Source organism: Python bivittatus, unplaced genomic scaffold, assembly GCF_059951505.1.
Source record: "Python bivittatus isolate LINGU-HERP-01145 unplaced genomic scaffold, Pbiv_v1 ctg000610_np1212, whole genome shotgun sequence".
In the NCBI taxonomy this organism is placed as follows: domain Eukaryota; kingdom Metazoa; phylum Chordata; class Lepidosauria; order Squamata; family Pythonidae; genus Python; species Python bivittatus.
In genome coordinates, this window is record NW_028277088.1 from 41,249,284 (window position 1) to 41,270,414 (window position 21,131).

A 21,131-nucleotide genomic window follows, 5' to 3' on the forward strand; every position below is an offset into this window, starting at 1 on the left:
AATGCTCTATCCCCGGAAGTGAATTTTACAAAAAACCCACAAAATTTCACAATTGTTCTTTGCTATTTCTGGGGTAAGGTGAAATATTGTCATCATTTGATAGTGGAAATTAAAGCAGAACTTAAGAGAAAACTAGACAGAGGGCCATAAAATATATACTGTTGGCCAAACAATGTGCGAACATCAATTTAGAATACAGAGAAACACTGAATTAACAGACTGGATGTAATGACCAAATTTCTCTTTGGACTTTACCTATGAAATAATGGGTAATCCATTGTTTCCAAAATCTGTCTGGACAATTGCTAGGTCTGTGCATTTTGCACATATAATCTATATCATCTGCATCAATTTATATTATTATACAATTATGCAAATGATGTATGTTGACACAAATTATACAAATGGTAAGAACTCGGATTTAACAAATGATTAGATATCATTGACTCTCTCTCTCCTGAATTGTCAAATTTCACTAGGTTTTCTTTTGTATTTTGTTTTTTCTCCATTTCTGCATTTTAAAGACTCTTTACCTTTTATCAGCAAACCATCAGCATTTACATCTGATTTCAGTGTTCCATAATCTTGAATAAGGCTATCTCTGTAAACAAACAGATTTCATAAAATTTAAAAGAAATTTTATGTCAAACCCCCATCATCCTACTAAAACAGTACAACTAACACAGCTTGACTCATAGTTTGTTTCTTCTTGTATTTCATCCTCTTTAGGCTGTAGTAGCTTTTTAAAATTTATTTTCTGTGCCTTTAAGTCAGTGCTGACTCCTGGTGACTACCTGGACTAGTTTTTCTTGGCAAGATTTTCAGAAGTGGTTTGCCATTGCCTTCTCCTTAGAGCTGAGAGAGAACGTGGCACAAGGTCATCCAGCTAGCTTTGTGGCTAAAGTGGGACTAGAATTCATGGCTCCCAGTTTCTAGCCTGGTGCCTTAACTGCTACACCAAACTGGCTAATATGTAGTAGCTATACCATATGGCAGTTTCACCAACTTCAACTATTATAACAAATGCCTATAACTTGGTTCAGCGTTAACATGAAAGAGAGATCTGAATCAGATGCAAGCATTGGTATTTATAGGACTGAGGGATAAACTGCCATTGACTTTTCAACTAATTTGTTCAGAAAAAGCAAATTAGGTAAAGAATTATCATCTAGATGATATATCATCGAGAATAAATAAATGAGAGAAGCCTTTTAAGAGCCTGAAGGGAAGAGATTGGAAATGAAAAATGATCTTGCTGTGGGCAAGAAAGAGACTGTTCTACCATAGTTCATACAGCTAAAGCAGCAATATCTGAATCTGAACTATTGATGTGATTCATGCTATCACAATAATACTTTCAAGACAAAATTAACGTTTTCTAAATTTTGTGGCTCTTTTCTTATGCTTGCTTTTCATTAAACATTTTAATATTTCAAGAAAAATTATATATATATATATATGAAAATATACAAGATAGTTCTGGAGAATTGTTCCAATCACAAACATTAAATATTGCTTTCTAAAATTAAGCTCTTTTATTGTATTGACCTTATCTCACAAGGGTCAAACCTTGATTTAAACCATACTGATAGTTCACTGTTTATTGTTTCCACCATTTAAAATGGATGTTACTGCACCATCCGCCATACCCCTTTAAGCATGTAGATTTATCTACATGTTTAAGTGAAAAAAAATACAAAATAATGTAAATACAATCCTTAACATTTGAGAACATTGTCTATCTTCTATACCTATCTGTAATGTATACTGAAAAGAATCTGAACCTGAACAAGTCTGGACATAAACAGCTGGATGCTTTACATTTAAATGCTATAGCATATTTAAAACAAAACAATCATAAAAAATCCTAATTTTAAAAGACATTTTTGCTTCACAGAGTCAACTTTGACATGCTTCAAATTTCTCTGTGAACAATTTTACTAATAGTGTTAGACTAAGGATTATCCTTGATTACCACCACCACCCCGGCTCCAACACACACATTTTCACTGGACACACCACTATACCAGATCACTTCAAATTCTCCATTTCTAAGATTTTGTCTTCTTAAAGGTCTTTGAAATTAACTGTGCTTTAAGGAAAATCACACCATAAATACAGGTAGTCCCCAGTTTAAGAATGAGTTCTGTTCCCAAGGTCTGTCTTTAAGTCGAATCTGTATGTAAGCCAGAACAGTATTATTGTATAATACTGTATAAGTAGTATTGTGTAATGAACTTGAACTATTGTGTATTTAACTCGAATTTTGCTACAATAGGCTCCATTTTTAACTATGGGTCTGTAACCCGGGCATTCTTAACCTGGGGACTGCCTGTATATATAGTGCATATATATATATATATATATATATATATATATATATATATATATATATATATATATATATACACACACACACACACACACACACTCTATACAAAAATTCAAAGTAACAAGCCTACCTAACACATTTCAAATGCCTGCTTTTTGGAAGCTGAGAAGATTCTGATTTCAATTCCAGATTTCCTGAAAAACCACTGGTAGAAATATTTTTAGCATTATGAATCTTTGTACAGACACCTTCTTGCTCGTCAGTGTCTCCGAACAGATCAGGATCATCCTGAATAACATCAATCACAAGAACATCATCTTCATAAGCCTTAAGAATATCTGCACAAATGTTACCTTTGTCCTGTGCCAACTTATTGTTGAAATTAACTTTATCAATAGTTTCTGAGGCCAAAGTAGACTTTAGCATTTGCTTCTCTATATTTCCAGTACTCAAAGAGAAAGGAGTAGCTTTCAAAGCTGGTAATTCTAGTTTACTCTCATGGGAAGTTCTCTCAAATGTATTTCGAATACTTCTCTTTTTAAAGTTTTCAGGAATATCACTGAATTGATTTGTATATTTTTTCTGTACAGGAACAGAATTCATCTGTTCAGTTTGGACATGAGGGCTAGGATTTTCTTCAGATGAAGTCTCTTTAATTCTAGCTTTTTTTACAGAATTTTCTAAAATACTTGAAAGATTGCAAGTATCTTTTTCTGATGATCTTGCAATTTCTGGTTTTCTAAAATCACTTTTATCCTTAAGTAAAGGAATTTTGAAGTTTGACAGAGTTCCTGTCATTAAGGTTTTCAACACTGGTTCTTGTTTCGTATCTGATATTTTTGGATTATCTGTCTTCTTTTTCCTAGTGTCTGCAAATATGCCATTCTGAATATTTATATTTTTCTTTCCTTTGACTTCTCTCCCTAATGAATTCAAAATCACTTTTGATTTTACAAGTTTAGTAGTAGCATATGTGCTCTGTTTAGATTTTTCCATATGATCAGAAAATCTATTCTCAGTACCAGTAATAGCTGAGAGTGTCTTGCCTACATGCAACATGCAGTCTGAAAGTGGGCTTTCAACAGTACATTCTATTTTATGATGCACTATCTTATCTGCAGATATTTTACTACTATCTGCCAATAGTTTGTGGACCTCCAATTCCCTGCATTTAGTTACTGAATCAGTACCTCTTAAAGATTCTCTTTCTGAATCTAATGCATGATTTTTATGGACCCACAAAGATGTTCTTGCACATGATTCACGGGGCCAAATATTTTTACCATTAATTGGGACTGCCCTTTGACAGCTATATAGTTGCTGTTTGCTACCAGCTTTATTTACTTTTATTTCACATGTCCTTTTTCTTTTCTTGCAGGCAGCAGTATTACTATTACAGAACATATTTTTTTCACCATCCAATGCCTCCACTATGGATTTATTTTCGTCCATTTTACTGAGGTCAGTAAATGTCTCTATTTGCTTTAATTCATTCTTCTCTTTTTTGAGACCTGCCGATTTCTCAAAAATACTGGAACTGTATGTAATGAAGTGCTCTTGGTTTGCTGTTTCATTGCTAGACAAGTTGGCAACCTGATTTTGAGAAGGCTGCTGCAGACTTAATTCAGGTGTGTAATCAAGTAAAGATAAGTCACTTGTTTCACTATAGTTTAGTTTTTCCGAAATAACTGAAGAATCTATGGCAACAGTATTATCCTCTATTGGTATTCCATGTTCACTAGAAATATCCACATTTATGAGAACTTTCATGACTGCTGATTCTTCTAGGTCCTCTGGCATTTTTAGTCTTTTGCTTGGCTTTTTAAAATCTGTGGACAATTTATTTTCCCTGAATTGCTTCCCATTTTGACATTTTTTACTATATTGGCACATTTTTTTTGAAACCAAAATGTCTTTTTGTGGGAGTAACTTTACAGCATGTATAACATTAGGGCTACTATTCACATCATTCGGTCCCATACCCCTAGAAGACAGGGACTTTCCTTGATCAAGTGTAACATGCAGAGATCCACAATGAACCTTATAGCTTTGAGTAGACTTGATACCTGTAGATTCTAACAATGCCTTAACGTAATAGCAATCAAACAATTTTACTACTGGAATCTTTTTTATGTTGCAGGGCAGAACATTATGCATAGGAAGCCATCCAAATCTTTCACCTTGATACTCCACCAATGTGTTTTTTTCAATTTTCTTTTCAGCTACTTTTATGTCAAAATGTTCTGGACACTTATTATTTGTGACAGAAAAATTAGCATCACAATATATTTTTGTCTCCCTCCAAAAATAAGGGCTAATAGAATTGTTGCTTTTGATCTCATCTGACTCGGTTATTGGAAGACATGCAGACTGTTTTAATGGTGTCTCTATATTACAGTCCTTTAAAGTATTCACAATAGTATCTGTCAGCTTTCCATACCGTATACTTAAAATGTCAAGGGTATCCTCTCCTGATTAAAAAAAACAAATAATCATTAATATATTTAGTGTATTCTAGAGTACAAAGTAATACTTTACCATAAAAAAGATACATTTACAAATATGTATTCTAGAAAACACCATTAGAAACAGGAACTTATCTTGCATCGTCTAAGTTTATTCTAGGACCCATTCTAATTAGTATACCATTATGGTTATTATCATATATGTTTATCTAATAAAATAATTTAAAAACTAAAATAAACAAACAATTTTGCAAGCATGCACAAAATGGCAAGGCGTCTTGATAATGGAATGCTACATGAAGAAATTTCAATTCTAATGTAGCATTAATTTCACATACAGGTAGTCCTTGACTTACAACCACAACAGGGACTGGAAAAATTTGTCGTTAAGCAGTGCCGTCTTTAAGTGAGATTTGCAACCTTCCCTGCCAGCTTCCCCATTGACTTTGCTTGTTGGAAGCTGGCTGGGAAGGTCACAAATAGTGATCAAGTGACCGCAGGATGGGGCAACCATTGTAAATGCGCAAGGGTTGCCAAGCAACTGAATTGCGATCACACAAGCATGGGGACTCTGCAACAGTTTAAGCATGAGGACCAGTCATAAGTCATTTTTCAGCGCCATTGTAACTTTGAACAGTCACTAAATGAATGGTTGTAAGTTGAAGACTACCTGTAAAATAAAGCAGAATGCAAAAAAAAAATTGATACATTTAAGAGCACTTGTGATAATAAAAATAAATACTGAGTTTCAGTTCTAACCACACTCCTTTCAGGGGTAACTTTTTCAATCAAATAGCTTTCTTAAATAAAGTGGTACTGTTGCAACTCCTAAAAATCCCGTTGTAAATATTTAAAAATCTGGAAACAATGCATATTAAGCCATTTCACTACTTTAATTTTCAGAAAAGTGTTTATATTTTCCCAGCCAAAATATAAAAGAAACAGCTTAATGGCTCCATGCAAACTGCAAGCACAACAGCGTGCTCATACTTGATTTTTCATTCTGTATAAAGGATTAGTGTCCAGCTAGACAGAAGCCCCTACCTGATCTTGAATAGCTAAACAACATCAGACCTAATTACAGTAGTAGTTGGAGGGGAGACCATCATGAAATACCAGAGCTGCTGGCTAAACTGAGAATTAAAAAAAAAAAAAAAATCCTTCCAAAATAGCAAATTATTCCCAACTTGTGAAGAAACAGCATGGACATGTCTATTAAATTACAAGGGATCAGCTCAACTTGAAGGAAACTTAGTTTCAAATGCTTGCTTTCAAACATGGAGCTTTGGCCAGCATCTCTTGGAGAAATTTCAAAACTGTAAAACGTTTTAGCCACAACTGCAAAGATACCTAACTTTATTTTTTTTTCTAGTTTCTACTATCCCAATTTTAAAAAGGCATTTTAAACAGTTTTTAAAATTAGATTCAAGTAGATAGTAGTACGGGGAAAAACAGAAATTCAACTCTAAAATCATAGAACAAATATTCAGATGAAACGGGAATAAGCATCCTTACTAGATGTTTTGATTTCTTTTTTAAGAACAGTTGAAGTCACAATTTCATCCTTTCCATCTGTCTCTTCCTTACTAGTTCCCTCTGTTTTGGTAACCAACAGCTCCTCTGTAGGTACACAATCCATTTGTTCTCTAGTCATTTTCTTCTCCAAGATCCACTGTCTACATCCCAGAATCTCTGTAACACTCTTTTCTGACTTCCAGCTTTGCTTTTCACCATCACTTGTACACATTTTTGATTTTGAAAACGCTCGTGTAACCATCCTATTTATTCCTATTACAGTACTTCTGCATTTTTTATTTTCCTCAAAGTTTACTACAGACTCCAATAAATGTTTGCTATTTTGATTTGAAGTTTTTACACCCTTCTGCGATTTTGAGACAGTCAGTTTCATAAAAGAGTTTTCTTTTTTTCTTTTTTGTTCCTGAGGTTTTACCAAACTCACCCTGGCATTTTTCATTAGATTTTCTGTTCCTTCTGTACATTTACTTGAAAGATGTGCCACAGCAGCTGACCTCACTCTGACTGGGTACTTTACATCTACCTGTGTTTTAGGGGAAGTAATTACTCTTTTTCTTTCTCTATGTTTTAATAGGCTTAAGTTCTGTATGGTAGATTCTAACTTAGGTATGCTTCTCTTTACTCTTTGACTTTTGTCCTGATTTTGTTCTGGCCAAACTGGTTTAATCCTCTCCCTAAAATTCCACATTTTCTGCTGTGGTCTTGATTCTGATGCTGAACAGCTATGACTTTTCTGCAGGTTCCCTGATACTTTGTCAGAGCCTAAACCTCTTATTACTGAAGCCCCATCCTTCTCAGTTAAAGTTTTCATTTCCTTGTGCAATCCTCTCATTATCAAGGAATGCTGGCAGTTTTTCTTCAATTTTTTTGTGTTCTTCGTGAAACTTTGGATTTTTTGTTCAGATTCTAATAAGGAACTAGCACATTTTTTTTCTGTGACAATGTCTCTTTGAGATCCCACTTCTAATGAAGAACTCTCACGCCTTCTCTTCCTACGCTCTGGTTGCAATGTATTTTGCAAAGCAACATCATGCTCCCTTTTCCTCATACTCTGTACCTCTTTCTTTGATCCTCCTTTTATCAAAACCTCCTCTTCCAATTTAATGTCTACAATGTAGTTATAGCCCACTGGCATTATGTCTGTTTCCCTGCAACTTCTCTTCTCCCTTCGGTCAGAGACAAAATTTTTGCTCCTCTGGTCCTTATCTTTTATGACTGTTTCAGAAGTAGGAGTGTATTGCTTACTTAAGGTACCAGGTTTTACTGGAAGCAGTAAAGAAAATGATTGCTCGCTGTCCCTAATCTCATCTTTTTTAGAGTCATCTACAACAGATACTGTCTGTCCAATTTGGGTTTCCATTCTACTTCTAGTAACAAACAAAATTAAACGTGTGGTTGCTTAATTTTCTAACCTTTCTAAATTAGTTTTAGGCAAGAGAACGGGCAAAATGTGTGTTGGTAAAACCTCCCAAACAAATGAGCTTTTCCTGCAGGTGTGGGTCAGGAAGCCAACTGTGAGCTTCCTAGAAACTCACATTCAACTATGGCTCACCAGATCTACAGACATAAACTCCTCCTTGCTCAACATAATTACAATATAAAAATTCCTACCGGTCTTGTTTCCAAACAAGCTCAACCTTAATTGTTTTAAATCATTTTTGTAAAAAAAGGGAAGAACCACTGAAAGACTTAGTGTTAGCAAGCCATTCAAGTAAAGCTACTGTACATTAATTCCAGATTTTTCTTCTCCACGGATGCTATAACTGAAATGGGAAAATGAGGGTAGGAAGAGATAAATAAAGCTTGTCCTTAAGAGGCTGCCTGCTTCTATCCTCTAAGTTTTGAAATACTGAAGGCTTTAATGCAACTGGGAGGAAGACCGTCCAGATGTTGAAAACTAGCCCGCGTTTGCACAGATTCTTCTTCAAAAGAAAGCGGAGACGCCACCTCTCTACCACCTACGCAGATTCTTCATTTCGCAACTTTTGCTGCACCGCACCGGCAATAAATCCGAGGAGCATTATTCGAATTAAACCGAACAACGAAAATGCAAAAGCTGTACTGGGAAGACCCCCAACCACAGGCAGCCTTCTTCCTCCCTAAAACTCCGTTACCTCGTACAAACCCGGCCAGGCAGCCCTAACTATACCTCCCTCCCGCTCCAGGCCCACCCAAGGACGCCGCAGCCGCCACCTCCACGCCTGCCTTCGCACGCTCTCTCTCGGAAAGGGGCGGACCCGGCTTCTCGCAGGGAGTAAATAAGCGGCGAGACGCGGCGGGAGGAGGTTGCACGCAGGCGCTTCAGGAGGGAAGGAGTAAAGCGGGGAGGAGAATGAGTAGTTGTTTCAGTCACACGGGGGTTTGGGTGCCAGGGAAAGAGAGCGCGAGGGGGGGGGCGTTAGTTAGGCTACCCTTCCTTGGAGGGTTTGTTGAATGTTGAAAACTTTGCTTTGCCTACTGTGACATTCAAGAGAGCGAACAGAAAACGTTTCGCCGCCTTCTCCCGCTCTTTTAGCAAAGATGGGACTTTGGTTCTCTGACAGCAGCCACGAACAGAGGGACGCGGGATTTGCGTGAGGAGCGGCCTCGCACGTAAAATGGCGCGCGGGGATTTCGGCGCGTTCAGCTTCCTTCCTCGTCTCCGCGCCGCTCTGGTCCTGGCGTCGAGCTGTGCCTACAAAGAAAAAAGGAGGGGGGTGTCTGTCAATAAGCCCCTTCTTTGTTTTGCTGCCCGTTTCTTTTTGAAGGACTAGGGCGGCCCTGGTCTCTTAGGGGGCGGGGTTTATTCAGTGGGGCGAGAAGCCTGTGCGTGTTTTTAGACCTCGCGAGTGAGGGAACAAGGCCTGAGCTCAGGTTCAGCAGTACAGTGTAGTCCCGGGGTTAAGAATGCCCGGTTATATGTCCCATAGTTAAGAATGGAGCCTATTATGGCAAAACTCGAATTAAATACACAATGATTTGACTTAAAGACATAATGGTTCGAGTTCATTGCATAATTCTACTTATACAGTATTATACAATAATACCGTTTAGGCCTACAGGCGTACAAATTCAACTTAAGGACAGACCTTAAGAACAGAACTCAACTCACCTACCGTAGTCCATGCTAGAGTACTGACAATTTCGACTCCCATCATCCCCCAAGATAATTGCTCATTGCAAGGGATCATGGGAGCTGAAGTTCAGAGCTGGAGGGTACAGTACAAATCACCCAGGTAGCCACCCATGTGGCTAGTTTTCAATGCTAGAGCCCCTCACGGAGCCTGAAGTTCTGGATTAATGTAAATGCATCACTACTTCCCAGCTTGGACGTTAATAATGCATTCAGCATACAATTTTATTGCCGTAGGAGTTCTCGGAGTGATTTTGGGCCATTTTCACCCCAGTGGACCTCACAGGGTTGTTCTGGGAAAAATATGTAGAATGGCATGCTCTATATGCCACCCAGACTCATTGCTATGAGATAGATGGCCATATACATTTTTCATAACAAATGCTACATTGAGCTCCTGGATGAAAGGTGGAATATAATTCTAATAAATAAGGTTAACTGAACTATATTCAGTTCATTGTCCTGGATGATGGCCTTTGTCTATGATGAATCAAATATCTGTATGTATCACTGAAGGCTCTTGAGTACTCCTGGTATTTATGAGGAAGGGAGAGGAGAACTATCCCTTTTGTCCATGTTATGCATAATTAACTGTTTACCCCCATCCCTGAGCTGTAAAGCAGCCTCCTACTTTATTAAAAAAAAAAAAAAAGACAAATGGCACAACATCTGTTAAAATTATATCCTGTATTTCCGTAACAAAGCATGGTTATCTGAGCAGATAAAGCAGCAGATGTGTCTTTGTCTCTGTGTGCATGTGCGTGTTATGTATGTATGTGTATGTATACAGTATATCTACCCATCCATCCATCCATCAATAAACCTTTTTTAATGCCTTCAGAGTTGAGTGGTTAGTGTACAGTAAGGATGTAACTGCTTTTAAATAAGTAAAAACTTAGGCAAGGATTTGTAGTGTCAATGGACATTAAGATAAGCACAATATAGCTGTAACCAACATACATTGTATTTCCAATTTATGAGGCAGATATTTGTTTCCTGATACTTTCCTAAATATATTTTGTTTTTATTCCAGGGACAGGAATAGCAGAAGGAACTATACATAAATGCAAAGTACTCAGTGATCCTGTAATCCTTCAAGGATCTTGTCTGCGTTAAGTTAGCTTTCTTTGAGGGATTTCATTATTTCCCTGGGTCTGCCACTAGATGGTGCTGCATAGGTGTGTCATTTAGAAATAAAGTTAACGAACTTCATTGTAATTACTACAAAATTTGAAGGAAATAAGAATGAGCTGTGGAAACTAATGAACCTTAATAAAATGCCGAGGCAGTCCTGAAGGCAATCTGATGGTTACGTATTCATATATAGCTTTTGCTTATTTATATTTGTTATTGATATGACTATTGAAAATATATATAAAGTCTTCTCTATTATTTGTATTTTTATTAAATTTATATCCTATCTTTCCATTAAAATGATAATGTTCAAAGTGGCTAACAACACACATCACTACAAACCCTAATCCTAATAACAAATCACTTAAAAATTAATAATACCCAAAGTATAAAGTGTACTTCAGAGAGTATCTTTCGTTGTAAGCTATAAATTTGATTAAATAAATATGTCTTTGCCTGCCGAAGTAAAGACAATAAAATTTAAATTAGCTTGGTTTTACTAGGTGAATGGTTTCTAGAACCTGAGCCCACCTTAGAAGGTTTCCCCCCCGCCCCACATTCCTGACAAACGTGCCTCTCATGATGTTGGACAAACAAGCATGCAGGCTTATGGGGGAATTTCAGATAACCTAATAAAATAATTCCAATTATTCCCTGAAATGGAGGATAACCAGTGGAGCTGTTGTAACAGTGCTCCATGTGGTTTGGCTCTTGTGTTCTCAATTACTTGAAGATTCCACACACTTCAAACCAGCCCATGCAGAGCAAATTAAGTAGTTCAAACAGAACATAACTAACACATGTCTTTGCAGCTAGATCCCCCTAGATATCTGTAAAAATGGGTGCAAATAGTACACTAGCTTTAGCTGGAGATAGTAATTCCTAATCAGCAACAAAACCTAAATTTTCAGGTCCTGGACTGAAACCAAAAATATAGCAAAACTGAGTCTTCAAGAGAAGAGTAACTTATGTTCCATAATCTTCATTTTGACTTCACATTTGTCTTGTCTCTATTAAACTATCCCATAAGCAAAACTGAAACCAGATCTTGCTGATTTGAAGGTGCAATTTCACCACCTTGTCCAAGAATAAAATATTGAAGACTGACTGGAAATTATCCAATGTGATAAAACATTCATTTCATTGATGTTTACTTTAGACATGATGAAATAGTATCCTCTTATTAAAAGGCACCTGCCAGCTCCTTACTGACTCAAACAATCTAGCTCTCTATGAGCAAGGTAGACCTCATCTCTTTTCAAAACATGCAACTCCAGTAAGTATGCAATAGTCCAACACCTCATTCCATCCATCAGGGAAACAAGTATAGAATGGTTGAAAGTAAGACTCTCTAACCATGGCACAAATGTGCTCTGCAACATTTTTTCTCTGCCCTGCCTGGTAATACTGTCTTCATTTCATCCCCAGCCTATGAATGAGACAGCCTTACGTCACCCTTAGCTGCACTTGTGTAAAATTGTGTTTTTCTCTTTGTCACCTGTATTTTAAAAAATGCTGTACAGATAGGTCATGGTTAATGTGAGTTCAAAGAGTGCAATATTCAAATTAGTGTGAATTATACATTGATATCAGGTTGCATTTAATGCAAGCCAAAATTCAGTTAATGTGAGGCTAGCATGCATGCAGTTGAGGTTAGCACATGAACAGTTGCCATGGGGTTTTAGATGCTAATCGTGTACAAAGTGGAAAAAAGAAAGGTTCCATTTGAGGAAAGCTCAAAAAAGAAGAGGCTCATTTTGAAGAACTACAGATAGTCCTTGGGTTACAAACATTCATTCAGCAACTGTTCAAAGTTATGACGGTGCTGAACGAGAGGGACTTACGCCGGGTCCTTGGAGTTCCAGTCATCGCATTGTCCCTGAGGTCCATGCTCGGCACCTGGCTCACAATTACAACGTCGCAGCAAGCCGTGGTCACATGATTGTGATTTCTGATATTCCCTGCGAGCTTCCCACAACTAAAGTCAAGGGGGAAGCTGGCAGGAAGTCAGAAGTCGCAATCATGTGAGATCCTTGCTTAATGACCCACACAGTCCTCATTTAATGATGGCAACCAGGACTGACAGAATTGTTGTCACTAAGCAATGTGGTCATATGACATAGCGTTTTACAACCATGTCACTTAGTGACAGAATTCCTGGTCCCAATTGCTGTCATAACCTGAGGACTACCTGTACAGCAGAATACAGAAGTCAGCAGGCATGCTTTGGATATGGGTTTATCCTCCAGCTTTATTTATTTTAAATATTTACAAAATCTATCTAGAAGAGCTCATGGCAGGTCCATTAGAAAACAATAAAAAGCACTAAAACCACATAACAACTGAAGGGTGGTCTAGTTAACAATCTTGCTACCACTTACTGCATTACCTATAGCTTCTGAGCAGTCTTCAAGGGTAGACCTGTGCAGGATGTTTTTGTCAGTGTAAGCTTACCTTTAGGAATGATATTTAGATTTTTGTTTTTGTTTTTATTTTGCTTTCTATAACTACTCTTTGTTAAAGATAAATGTAAGTTGCAAATATATTTTAATCTTTTACTGTTATATTTCATTAATAAACATATAAAAATTTATGTTTAAAGGTTTTATTGCCTATTTCTATTGAGCTTGAACCAATTACCCTATTTTCCATAGAAATAATCCCTTTGAATAGTGCAAATTCAAATAATGCGGCCATTCATGGGATTCATTATCGGCACTAACTGAGACCTAACTGTATTCAACTTAGATTACAACATAATGGAATTGTTGGAAAAGTAGCACAGAAGGAATTTAGAGATGATGGACACATTTCTGCAGTCAGACCCACCCCATTCCTGCTACAGCGTTGGGATTGGTGGACATATTTTCCCTCAGGCTGGTAATGTGCTGAAACAGGAGGGCGACAACAAAGCCAGAGGAATCAGCCAATTACTTTGCCTATCACGTGCTCCACACACTAAGGACTATTCCTTACAGCTGCATTAATGTGCATTTCTCCAGTGCTTAAGCCAACAGAAAAGTATGCTGGCATAATTTTATTGTCCCACAGCTGAGCTCCAGTCTGCCTCAGTAACAAGGTTTGTAAGTGATGTTTTCCTTACAGCTTTAATGCAGGCTTATGTAAAGGCAATGACTGGTGGACTCCCACGGCTGTGTTTCCCTTCTCACAGCATCAGCAGCCAGTGGGAAATGCCACCACCCTTGTGCTCCTTAAGATGTGCTGTGATGAGGTGTGGCAGATGCCTTTGATGTGATTTTATCCAGTTTTTAAGTACCCTGGATGACATGGGTCGAGCAGGGTGCTGCTCCACAGAGATGGCCTGTTATACTGATTGCTTGAAACAAGTGACTAATGGTACTATGACAGACTATTACCACATGTCCAAGAATACTCTACCCAATAGATCAGTGGAGCATAGGAAAGGTGCAGGATATATTGGGAGGGTGCATCAGGGGTGTTCCCACCTATTATGCTGGTCTATGACCGTAACAAAGATTTGATTTGATTCCTACCTGCTTTTCCCCACGTTTTTTCTCTGCTCTACCTGCATGAAGGATGAGCTTTCCCCCCCCTTTTTTTTTTTGGACACATGTCCAGAAGTTAAATAACAATGTTTTAATTCTTGGTTTTACTGTACGCCTCCCAGAGTCACTTTGGGTAAGATGGGTAGCCATATTAATTTGACAAATAAATAAAATTAAAACATGTTAAGTGGTCTTCTGGAAAATAGTAAGTGTTGCAAGGGAATGGTGCTGGAATAGCCAAAATGATGGTGCCTTTCTGACAACAAACTCCATGTCAGGATTTATAATGTAATGTGTATATTTGGGGCACAACTAGTGACTCATAGTGGCCAAATTGGGCTCTTTCCTGGGTTAAATTGACCAGCTTTTTTTTTTTTAAATTTTTATAGACAGACCACAAAACACACTTTTAAGAACAGATCTACTGCTATCCTATAAGAGCACATATCTGTGTATTCACAAAATCTTGGTAATGCTTAAATAGTGCTTTGTGACTTGGGTTACCCAGAGTACGAGGTCAGGCGTTATGCAGGCCGATGCCTTTGCAGAAACCTGGTACCCTAGGCAATCCAAGTCAAAATGGCCACGGTGGGCAGTGCCGAGGTACCAGCGGAGAGAATGCATGTCTGCAGCAGCCTGAAGTGGCAAATAGGAGCTGGGCAGATCTGAGTCCCTGCTTGCATCAGCTCCTACTTCGTAAGTGAAGTGTTGAAGATTATTTGTACAGCATGATTTCTCTTAAGAAAAGGAAAGAACATTACAGTACTTTAAAGCTGGAATAGCTGAAAACTAACATAGGCTGCCTTCATGGTGGATTAGGGGTAAAGGCAACATTGTGAGGATATATCCTCTATAAGTAGTTAGCAAGGCGTTTTTGTGCTGCATACAGCTGGATGGGAGAGAGAACCAATAATCTGGAAATCATGCAGCAGTGAGTCAGAGCAGAGGCAATAGAGGCACGGTAGATTGCCAGTGGGGCAAAAATTTCATACTGGTATAGTTTTATGCCAGTTCAGGGTTGGGTGGTAGTCCCTGAGGGGAAGAAATGGAACTATCATACTGTAATGGCCAACCTTGTGGTGCATCTTGTAAGGTTGCAGCAGTTTGGACTACCACTAGATGGCAAAAAAAAAAAAAAAGAACCAGAAAACGTAATCCTTTGCTGCTATTAGTGGTCGTCCAGATTTTTGCAGTCTTCATATGGTAGCCTTACATAATATGGAAACTCTTTGGAATGGGTGTGGGGAGCACTCTGAGATGTCACCTAGCAATCTTAGTAGTCTGAAATAATTTTCATTTGAACAAAGGTTTTATGGCATAATGGCTAGATAATTCCTCACAACTGTTGCTTGAATCTATAGTTGTGCTTAGAAATGTGAAATTAATATGGGCCAGTGGGTCTTTTAAAAATCACTATTTATGAACAACCATTTCATAAATATCAAACCCAGTAATAACGGAAAGAAGCTTCATGTGCTCCCATTCTTATGTCCCTCTAACTTCTAAAAAAAATTCATTTCCATATCAAATTACTTATTTAAACATATCTAACTTTTGAAAAAAGAATATTTTAAAAAGGTATGAATGCTAAATGTTCAGAGACTTCATTTATAATTTTTGTAATTTTATTGTTTGCAAAAAGAAGAGAGAAAAAGAATGTATATGAATATTCATCATCATAGTCTGTTCAATTAGCCACAGAGCTATATTCATATCATATTATACAATCAATCTATTTTCATTTATGTCACTTTATTTAACTTTAAAAGAAGCAGAACAAATGGAAGGTTAAAAATACAGAATAGTAAAAGGCGAGTCTCCTTCAAATCAAGCTTGACTCTTGAGGACTTTACGGCATGTCCCTTCAGTTTTCTTGGCAATAGCAGAAATGGTTAGCTGTGCTCTTCTTGTGGGATCTAGTTTGACGTCCCACTCTAGTTACCGCTTGGGGTTCCTTCCAAGTACTAACCAGTTCTGAGCTTGCTTAGGTTTTGAAAATGAGCCAGATTTGGCTAGATGTTACCACATAGCTGGGCATAGTAACGTTAACCAATCCAAATTTCTAAATAGCCCTATTTAAAGCCTTGTGAAATAAGCTAAAATTATCCCCATATGACACATATGGCAAGTGGTGAGGGAGAGTATATAGTGGCTATCATTTGGAAAGGGAGGGAGTCTTTCTATGTTTCATATCATTTTTTTAATGATCATATTACAGTACCACTGCAAAACCCGAGCAAGACGATACACACACCCTATTTCTTCTTATTTAAATTGCTCTCTAGTACTTTTTAAAAAACAATAGTACCATCTGTTTGTATTGGTGCTCTCTCTGAAATAAGAGGATGGGTTCCTGCTTTTAGCAATTTAAAGTCAAAAATTTGAAATGGAGGAAAAAGAGGAGAGACAGGAACCGATTATTTCAGTGACATATTTAGTTACAGCCCTAGTTGCAGATAATTAGACAATGATTCCATATTTCACTTTTAAAGTTCATCTCACTTCCATTTTAAATTGCTGTCCTGATTTGTGGGTAGCTTTCTCTACAAAGTGTATTTGCAGTACTTCAGTCTGGTTTTATTTCCACCCTGCTCATCTCTGGCACGGAGACTGGCACAGGCCTGGGATGTTCATGCTCAGAGCTGCGGAACATCCCTCCCAGCAACTCAGCAAGCTTCCATTTATTTTTAATTGCTCCCCACAGTGGAGGCCAATTAAGGTTGAAGGCAGCAGGGTAAGGATCACTCACAAACCCTTTGAAGGGCACAGAATAAGCATTTGCTCTGCCGGAAGGCTGCCATTAATGCATTTCATTTGTGCAAGAATGCAAACCCTTGGACATACTCTGTAAGATCCAACATAATGCTATCCAACCAAGTTCTAATGCAGATGGCACCAGAAGTGACAGACTATTACCCTCTAGGTTATAAACTTGGAAAATGAGGTTTATTTAATACAAGTTATCTCTCTGCGTTATTTCTGTAGGAGGCATCTCTTACAGAAATGATGGGACCCTCTTTCTCCTTATAAATAACAGTTTATCATAATAAGCTAAGAGTCTGGTCTTCTAATTTGATGGATTTAAAACATAGTAAAAAATAGCATAATTTCAACCTGTTTTACCGCTGTTAAACAAATAATCCTTAGGCATTTATATGTTAACATCTTGTGAATTATTTATTGATAACATATATATCATCCTTTAAAAAATTCTTGGGGCAATTCAAATCAATATATTTTGACTAAAATAAACATGAAACTTGGCTATTTATATGGGAGAGGGCCCCACTGAAGTTAATAGGAGATAAATGTAGATTTTATTATAATTGTAATTCATTTTCCTTTAAAATCCATTCATACACCAGAAAGCATCAAAATGTTGTTACAGATTACTGAATAAATATATTAAACAGCAAGAAGTTTAAAAAACTATATGACTTTAAAACTTCTTGTCTGAGCTGTAGGAACATGGTGAATTCTTGAACAAAAAACCATTTTGCTCTCACCTGCTACTAAAACTTCCCTTTTTTTGTATGGCCATTCATGTGGAGTTTAATGGGATGGTATAAGGTTAGAAACATCCTCCAGGATGTTGCTTTGTCTTAAACAAAATACCGCATAATGTTTGGCACAATCTTTTTAAACCTATTTTGTCATCACTTAACACAATACATTTCATTTGTTTTAAGATTCTGAACTAGAATTTTTCAGTCTTTTTCTGATGTCACATTTACTTTAGTTTGCTTTCCTTTTTTATCTATTTATTGCAATAAGACAAAACTTATTTTGAATATAAATCATTTATACAGCCTTTAGTTGTCACCCAAATCACATCTATTTGAAGATGTGTTATGTATAGGTCCGAAACAAAGAGCTCCTATCGCAATCAATCAGAAGACATACTGTAGTTATTTTGCACTCTCTCAATGGATTTACTCTGAAAAAAAAAATGAAAAAATGATGGGAAGGCAAGAGAGATTTCAAAACAGAAGATGATATCGTGAGGGATTTCTTTCTGAAATTCTATAAATGAAATAGGACAATTGCTTAAGGAAAGCTCCTAGGGTGAGTATAATGGTTTCTCCCCAATGTCATATGAGAAATGCCTTGTGAAACTGATGTGTTTCACACCCTTTCCTAATCCTTACTTGGCATTAGACATATTGATATTAAAATTATACTTTGCCATGGATATAATTTGACATGCTTAACTGATCATTCTGTTGGTGCAAAGTCAGATGACTTCCTCCTGAATGGGATCAGCTCTGCACCTATTAGCCATTTTAGGTTGATGTGGAAATGTCCCCCCCCCACCACCCACTCCAGTCTTAGGACAATATGTTCCATGTCTATTATTTGGGCAGAGGGTAAATCCAATTATTTTTTATCTGGCTGTCATGATGGAGGATTATATCATGAAACAGGAGAGAAAGAACATGCTGTGCTGGTTCATGGTGCAATTCTGCACTTATCAGCTGTTGCTCAAGTGGCTTTTGAATGCGGATTTAGCATTATTCTGCTATAATGCTACATCTGTCTCCAGAAGGAGCCATTGTCATCTGATATTGCTTGAGAGTTGGGTTCCCATTGCATGCAAAACCAGAATAAGTTTCTTAGATGGCTAAACCTGCTAGTCTAGCCATCTGTCAAAACTTGCCTCTCCCTCAGCTGTATCCCAGTCCCAAATTAATGAGACCAGTTGTTAGATATTTTCCAAGTAACTGGTGATGTTTGGTGGGAGAAGAGAGAAAGAAAGCTAGAGGAGTCCACCAATCCTTGACTTTAATGTACCTTGTATACCATAAATGAGGACAGTACTGTGTGCTGCATAGTGCCTCAGTCATAGGCATCACCATTTGGAATAGCAAATGTTAATGCTAGTGTAGTTTTGTGCCTGCTGAAAGACCAGTGAGTAGTATATTAATTCAGCCATAATAAAGAGCCCTCAAGTCTCAGAATTCAGGGCTTGGTTTTTAATCTATTTTTCCCCTGACAATTCAGTCTCTGCTTAAGTGTTAGAGTACTCTTTTGTGGAACATAGAATCTTCCAGAAGGCATTAGTGAAAATAGGCATAAAAGGCATTTATATTCGCTGTATGGTGAGAAATGCTCCCCATAGAGTTACTCAGAATTCTCGGCATATGTAATCCATCTTTCTGTCTCCCACAAGCTTCCTGCATTTGACTGACAATTCACTAACTGGCTACATTCCAGTCAATGGAAAAGATCTTCCTGGTGTCTGAAGTATTGTTTGCACTGCTAAAATAAAACACATATCATCGAGCTAAGAAAGGAATAACTCTGGAGTCATATCCTTTTCTTATGTAGACAATTATGTTTGGAATAATTAGTATCAAGGAACTGAGGGACTTGGATAGATTTTTTAAATAACATAAATTTCAATAAAATATGCCATGCTAACATTTTGATGGTTAAGATTTTAAATATACTTAGGGTTCTGATGTTCATTAATGCAATTTTGATTTCATCTAAATAGAAGTTTGATATTCTGATGCAGAATAAAGGCATATGTCTTAACCTGTGTTCTAGATTCAAGTAATCTGCCAGACGTTTTACAGATAGATAGATAGATAGATAGATAGATAGATAGATAGATAGATTCATTTTCCTTAAATCAACTCATAGTTTAGGTAACAATATTGTGAGATTATATAGTTGCCAGTTTCCTGAAATTAAAATACAGGACCTTAACGACCACAATTGGGACCAGCAACTCCATCACTAAGTGCCACGACCACTAAGCAGAAAAGCATGTGACCATGATGGACTTACGATGCCACTTCCCAGTTATTAAGGGAGTCACCATGGTGATTAAGTGAAACCACAGGACATGACTTATGATTTTACTTCCGCAATCTCCATTACTGCTTGTTGCAAGCCAGTTGTGGAGCGCCTGAATGGCGATCATGTGATTGTGGGATGCTACGATGGTCGTAAATGCAAGGAATGGTCACAAAGTTCTTTTTTTTACACCATTATAACTTTAAATGGTTGCTAAACGAGTCAGTCAGTAAGCAAGGGCTACTTGTAATTAAATATCCCCAGTATACCAGGATGCATGCTACATAGTACATATATCATGATCCTAGGTGTTCATGGCCTGCTGGGAAATATCTAATTTAAACAAGGTATATGTAACACCAAATTCCCCATCCATCTCAGAACTCAACCAAGGAATATTACTTTAATGATAGTAATAAACTGACAATATATACAAGTTTAAAACTGAACATTGGCCTTACATTAAAATTCCTTTTCCACTGTGGATGAAGAGTATGCTTAGTTGTATATTTTTTACACTGCTTGAATAGGCAGAACTAAAGAATTTTGTTTTGTAGCCACCCCAGGTGACAGTAGAGAGCAACCTCCTGGCCAGTTAATTGACTGAGAAGCAATGTTACTAAAAGCTCCATAATGTAGGTAGAGGAAAGGTAAATTGAAAGAACAATACTAATTTAATGACACTTCACCACCACCACACTCAGTGAAAATAACTTGTCTCACTAAGGCAGGGTTCCATTGTACCATTTTCATATGGTGGCTAGAGGGAATGTTAACTGAGATTTGCTAGAGCGATAGGATTGGAACTACTCAGTGACCGAATTTATGGCCATAGCACTGTTTATTGGAGAACTTGCCCAGTGAAGGAAGCCTCAGCAGAGACCTGTGAATTAAGCCTGTTGCTTAAGGGAGAAGGCTGCTGACGTGTGCTCTGAATAATATCCCCATAAGGGTTCCTATCTCCACTGAGCTTCATAGTTATGGCCTGTACAGACATTGATCCATCTGGAGATTGTCAAAAGAAGTTGCTAAAATGAGACAAAACAGTGAGCATGACTAATGGCAGAATTTGGTTTATTTTAGGTAAAGTTTGATGGCGTCCAGACATCCATCTTGTATCACTACCTCTTGAGTGGGGTGGCTGGTATTGGCAAAAGGAAGGTGGGCACAGGTAGGTAAAACAACACAATTCATCCACCCCCAAGCCGGACAGCAAAAAAAGA

The 21,131-nt window shown here is 37.5% G+C and overlaps 1 protein-coding gene across 1 annotated transcript in view; it reads right to left on the reverse strand.

Moving 5' to 3' along the window:
* Nucleotides 1-8,651, reverse strand: part of TOPAZ1 (testis and ovary specific TOPAZ 1) — a 55,307-nt gene extending 46,656 nt beyond the window's left edge. The window contains exons 1-3 of the mRNA XM_025171378.2: nt 6,313-8,651; nt 2,463-4,803; nt 534-601 (exon numbers count right to left, since the gene is read on the reverse strand). Of these exons, the coding sequence (XP_025027146.2) occupies nt 534-601; nt 2,463-4,803; nt 6,313-7,693 (3,790 nt within the window). The 5' untranslated portion in view covers nt 7,694-8,651. The remainder of the gene's footprint in view (nt 1-533; nt 602-2,462; nt 4,804-6,312) is intronic.
* Between the last annotated feature and the right edge of the window lie 12,480 nt (nt 8,652-21,131).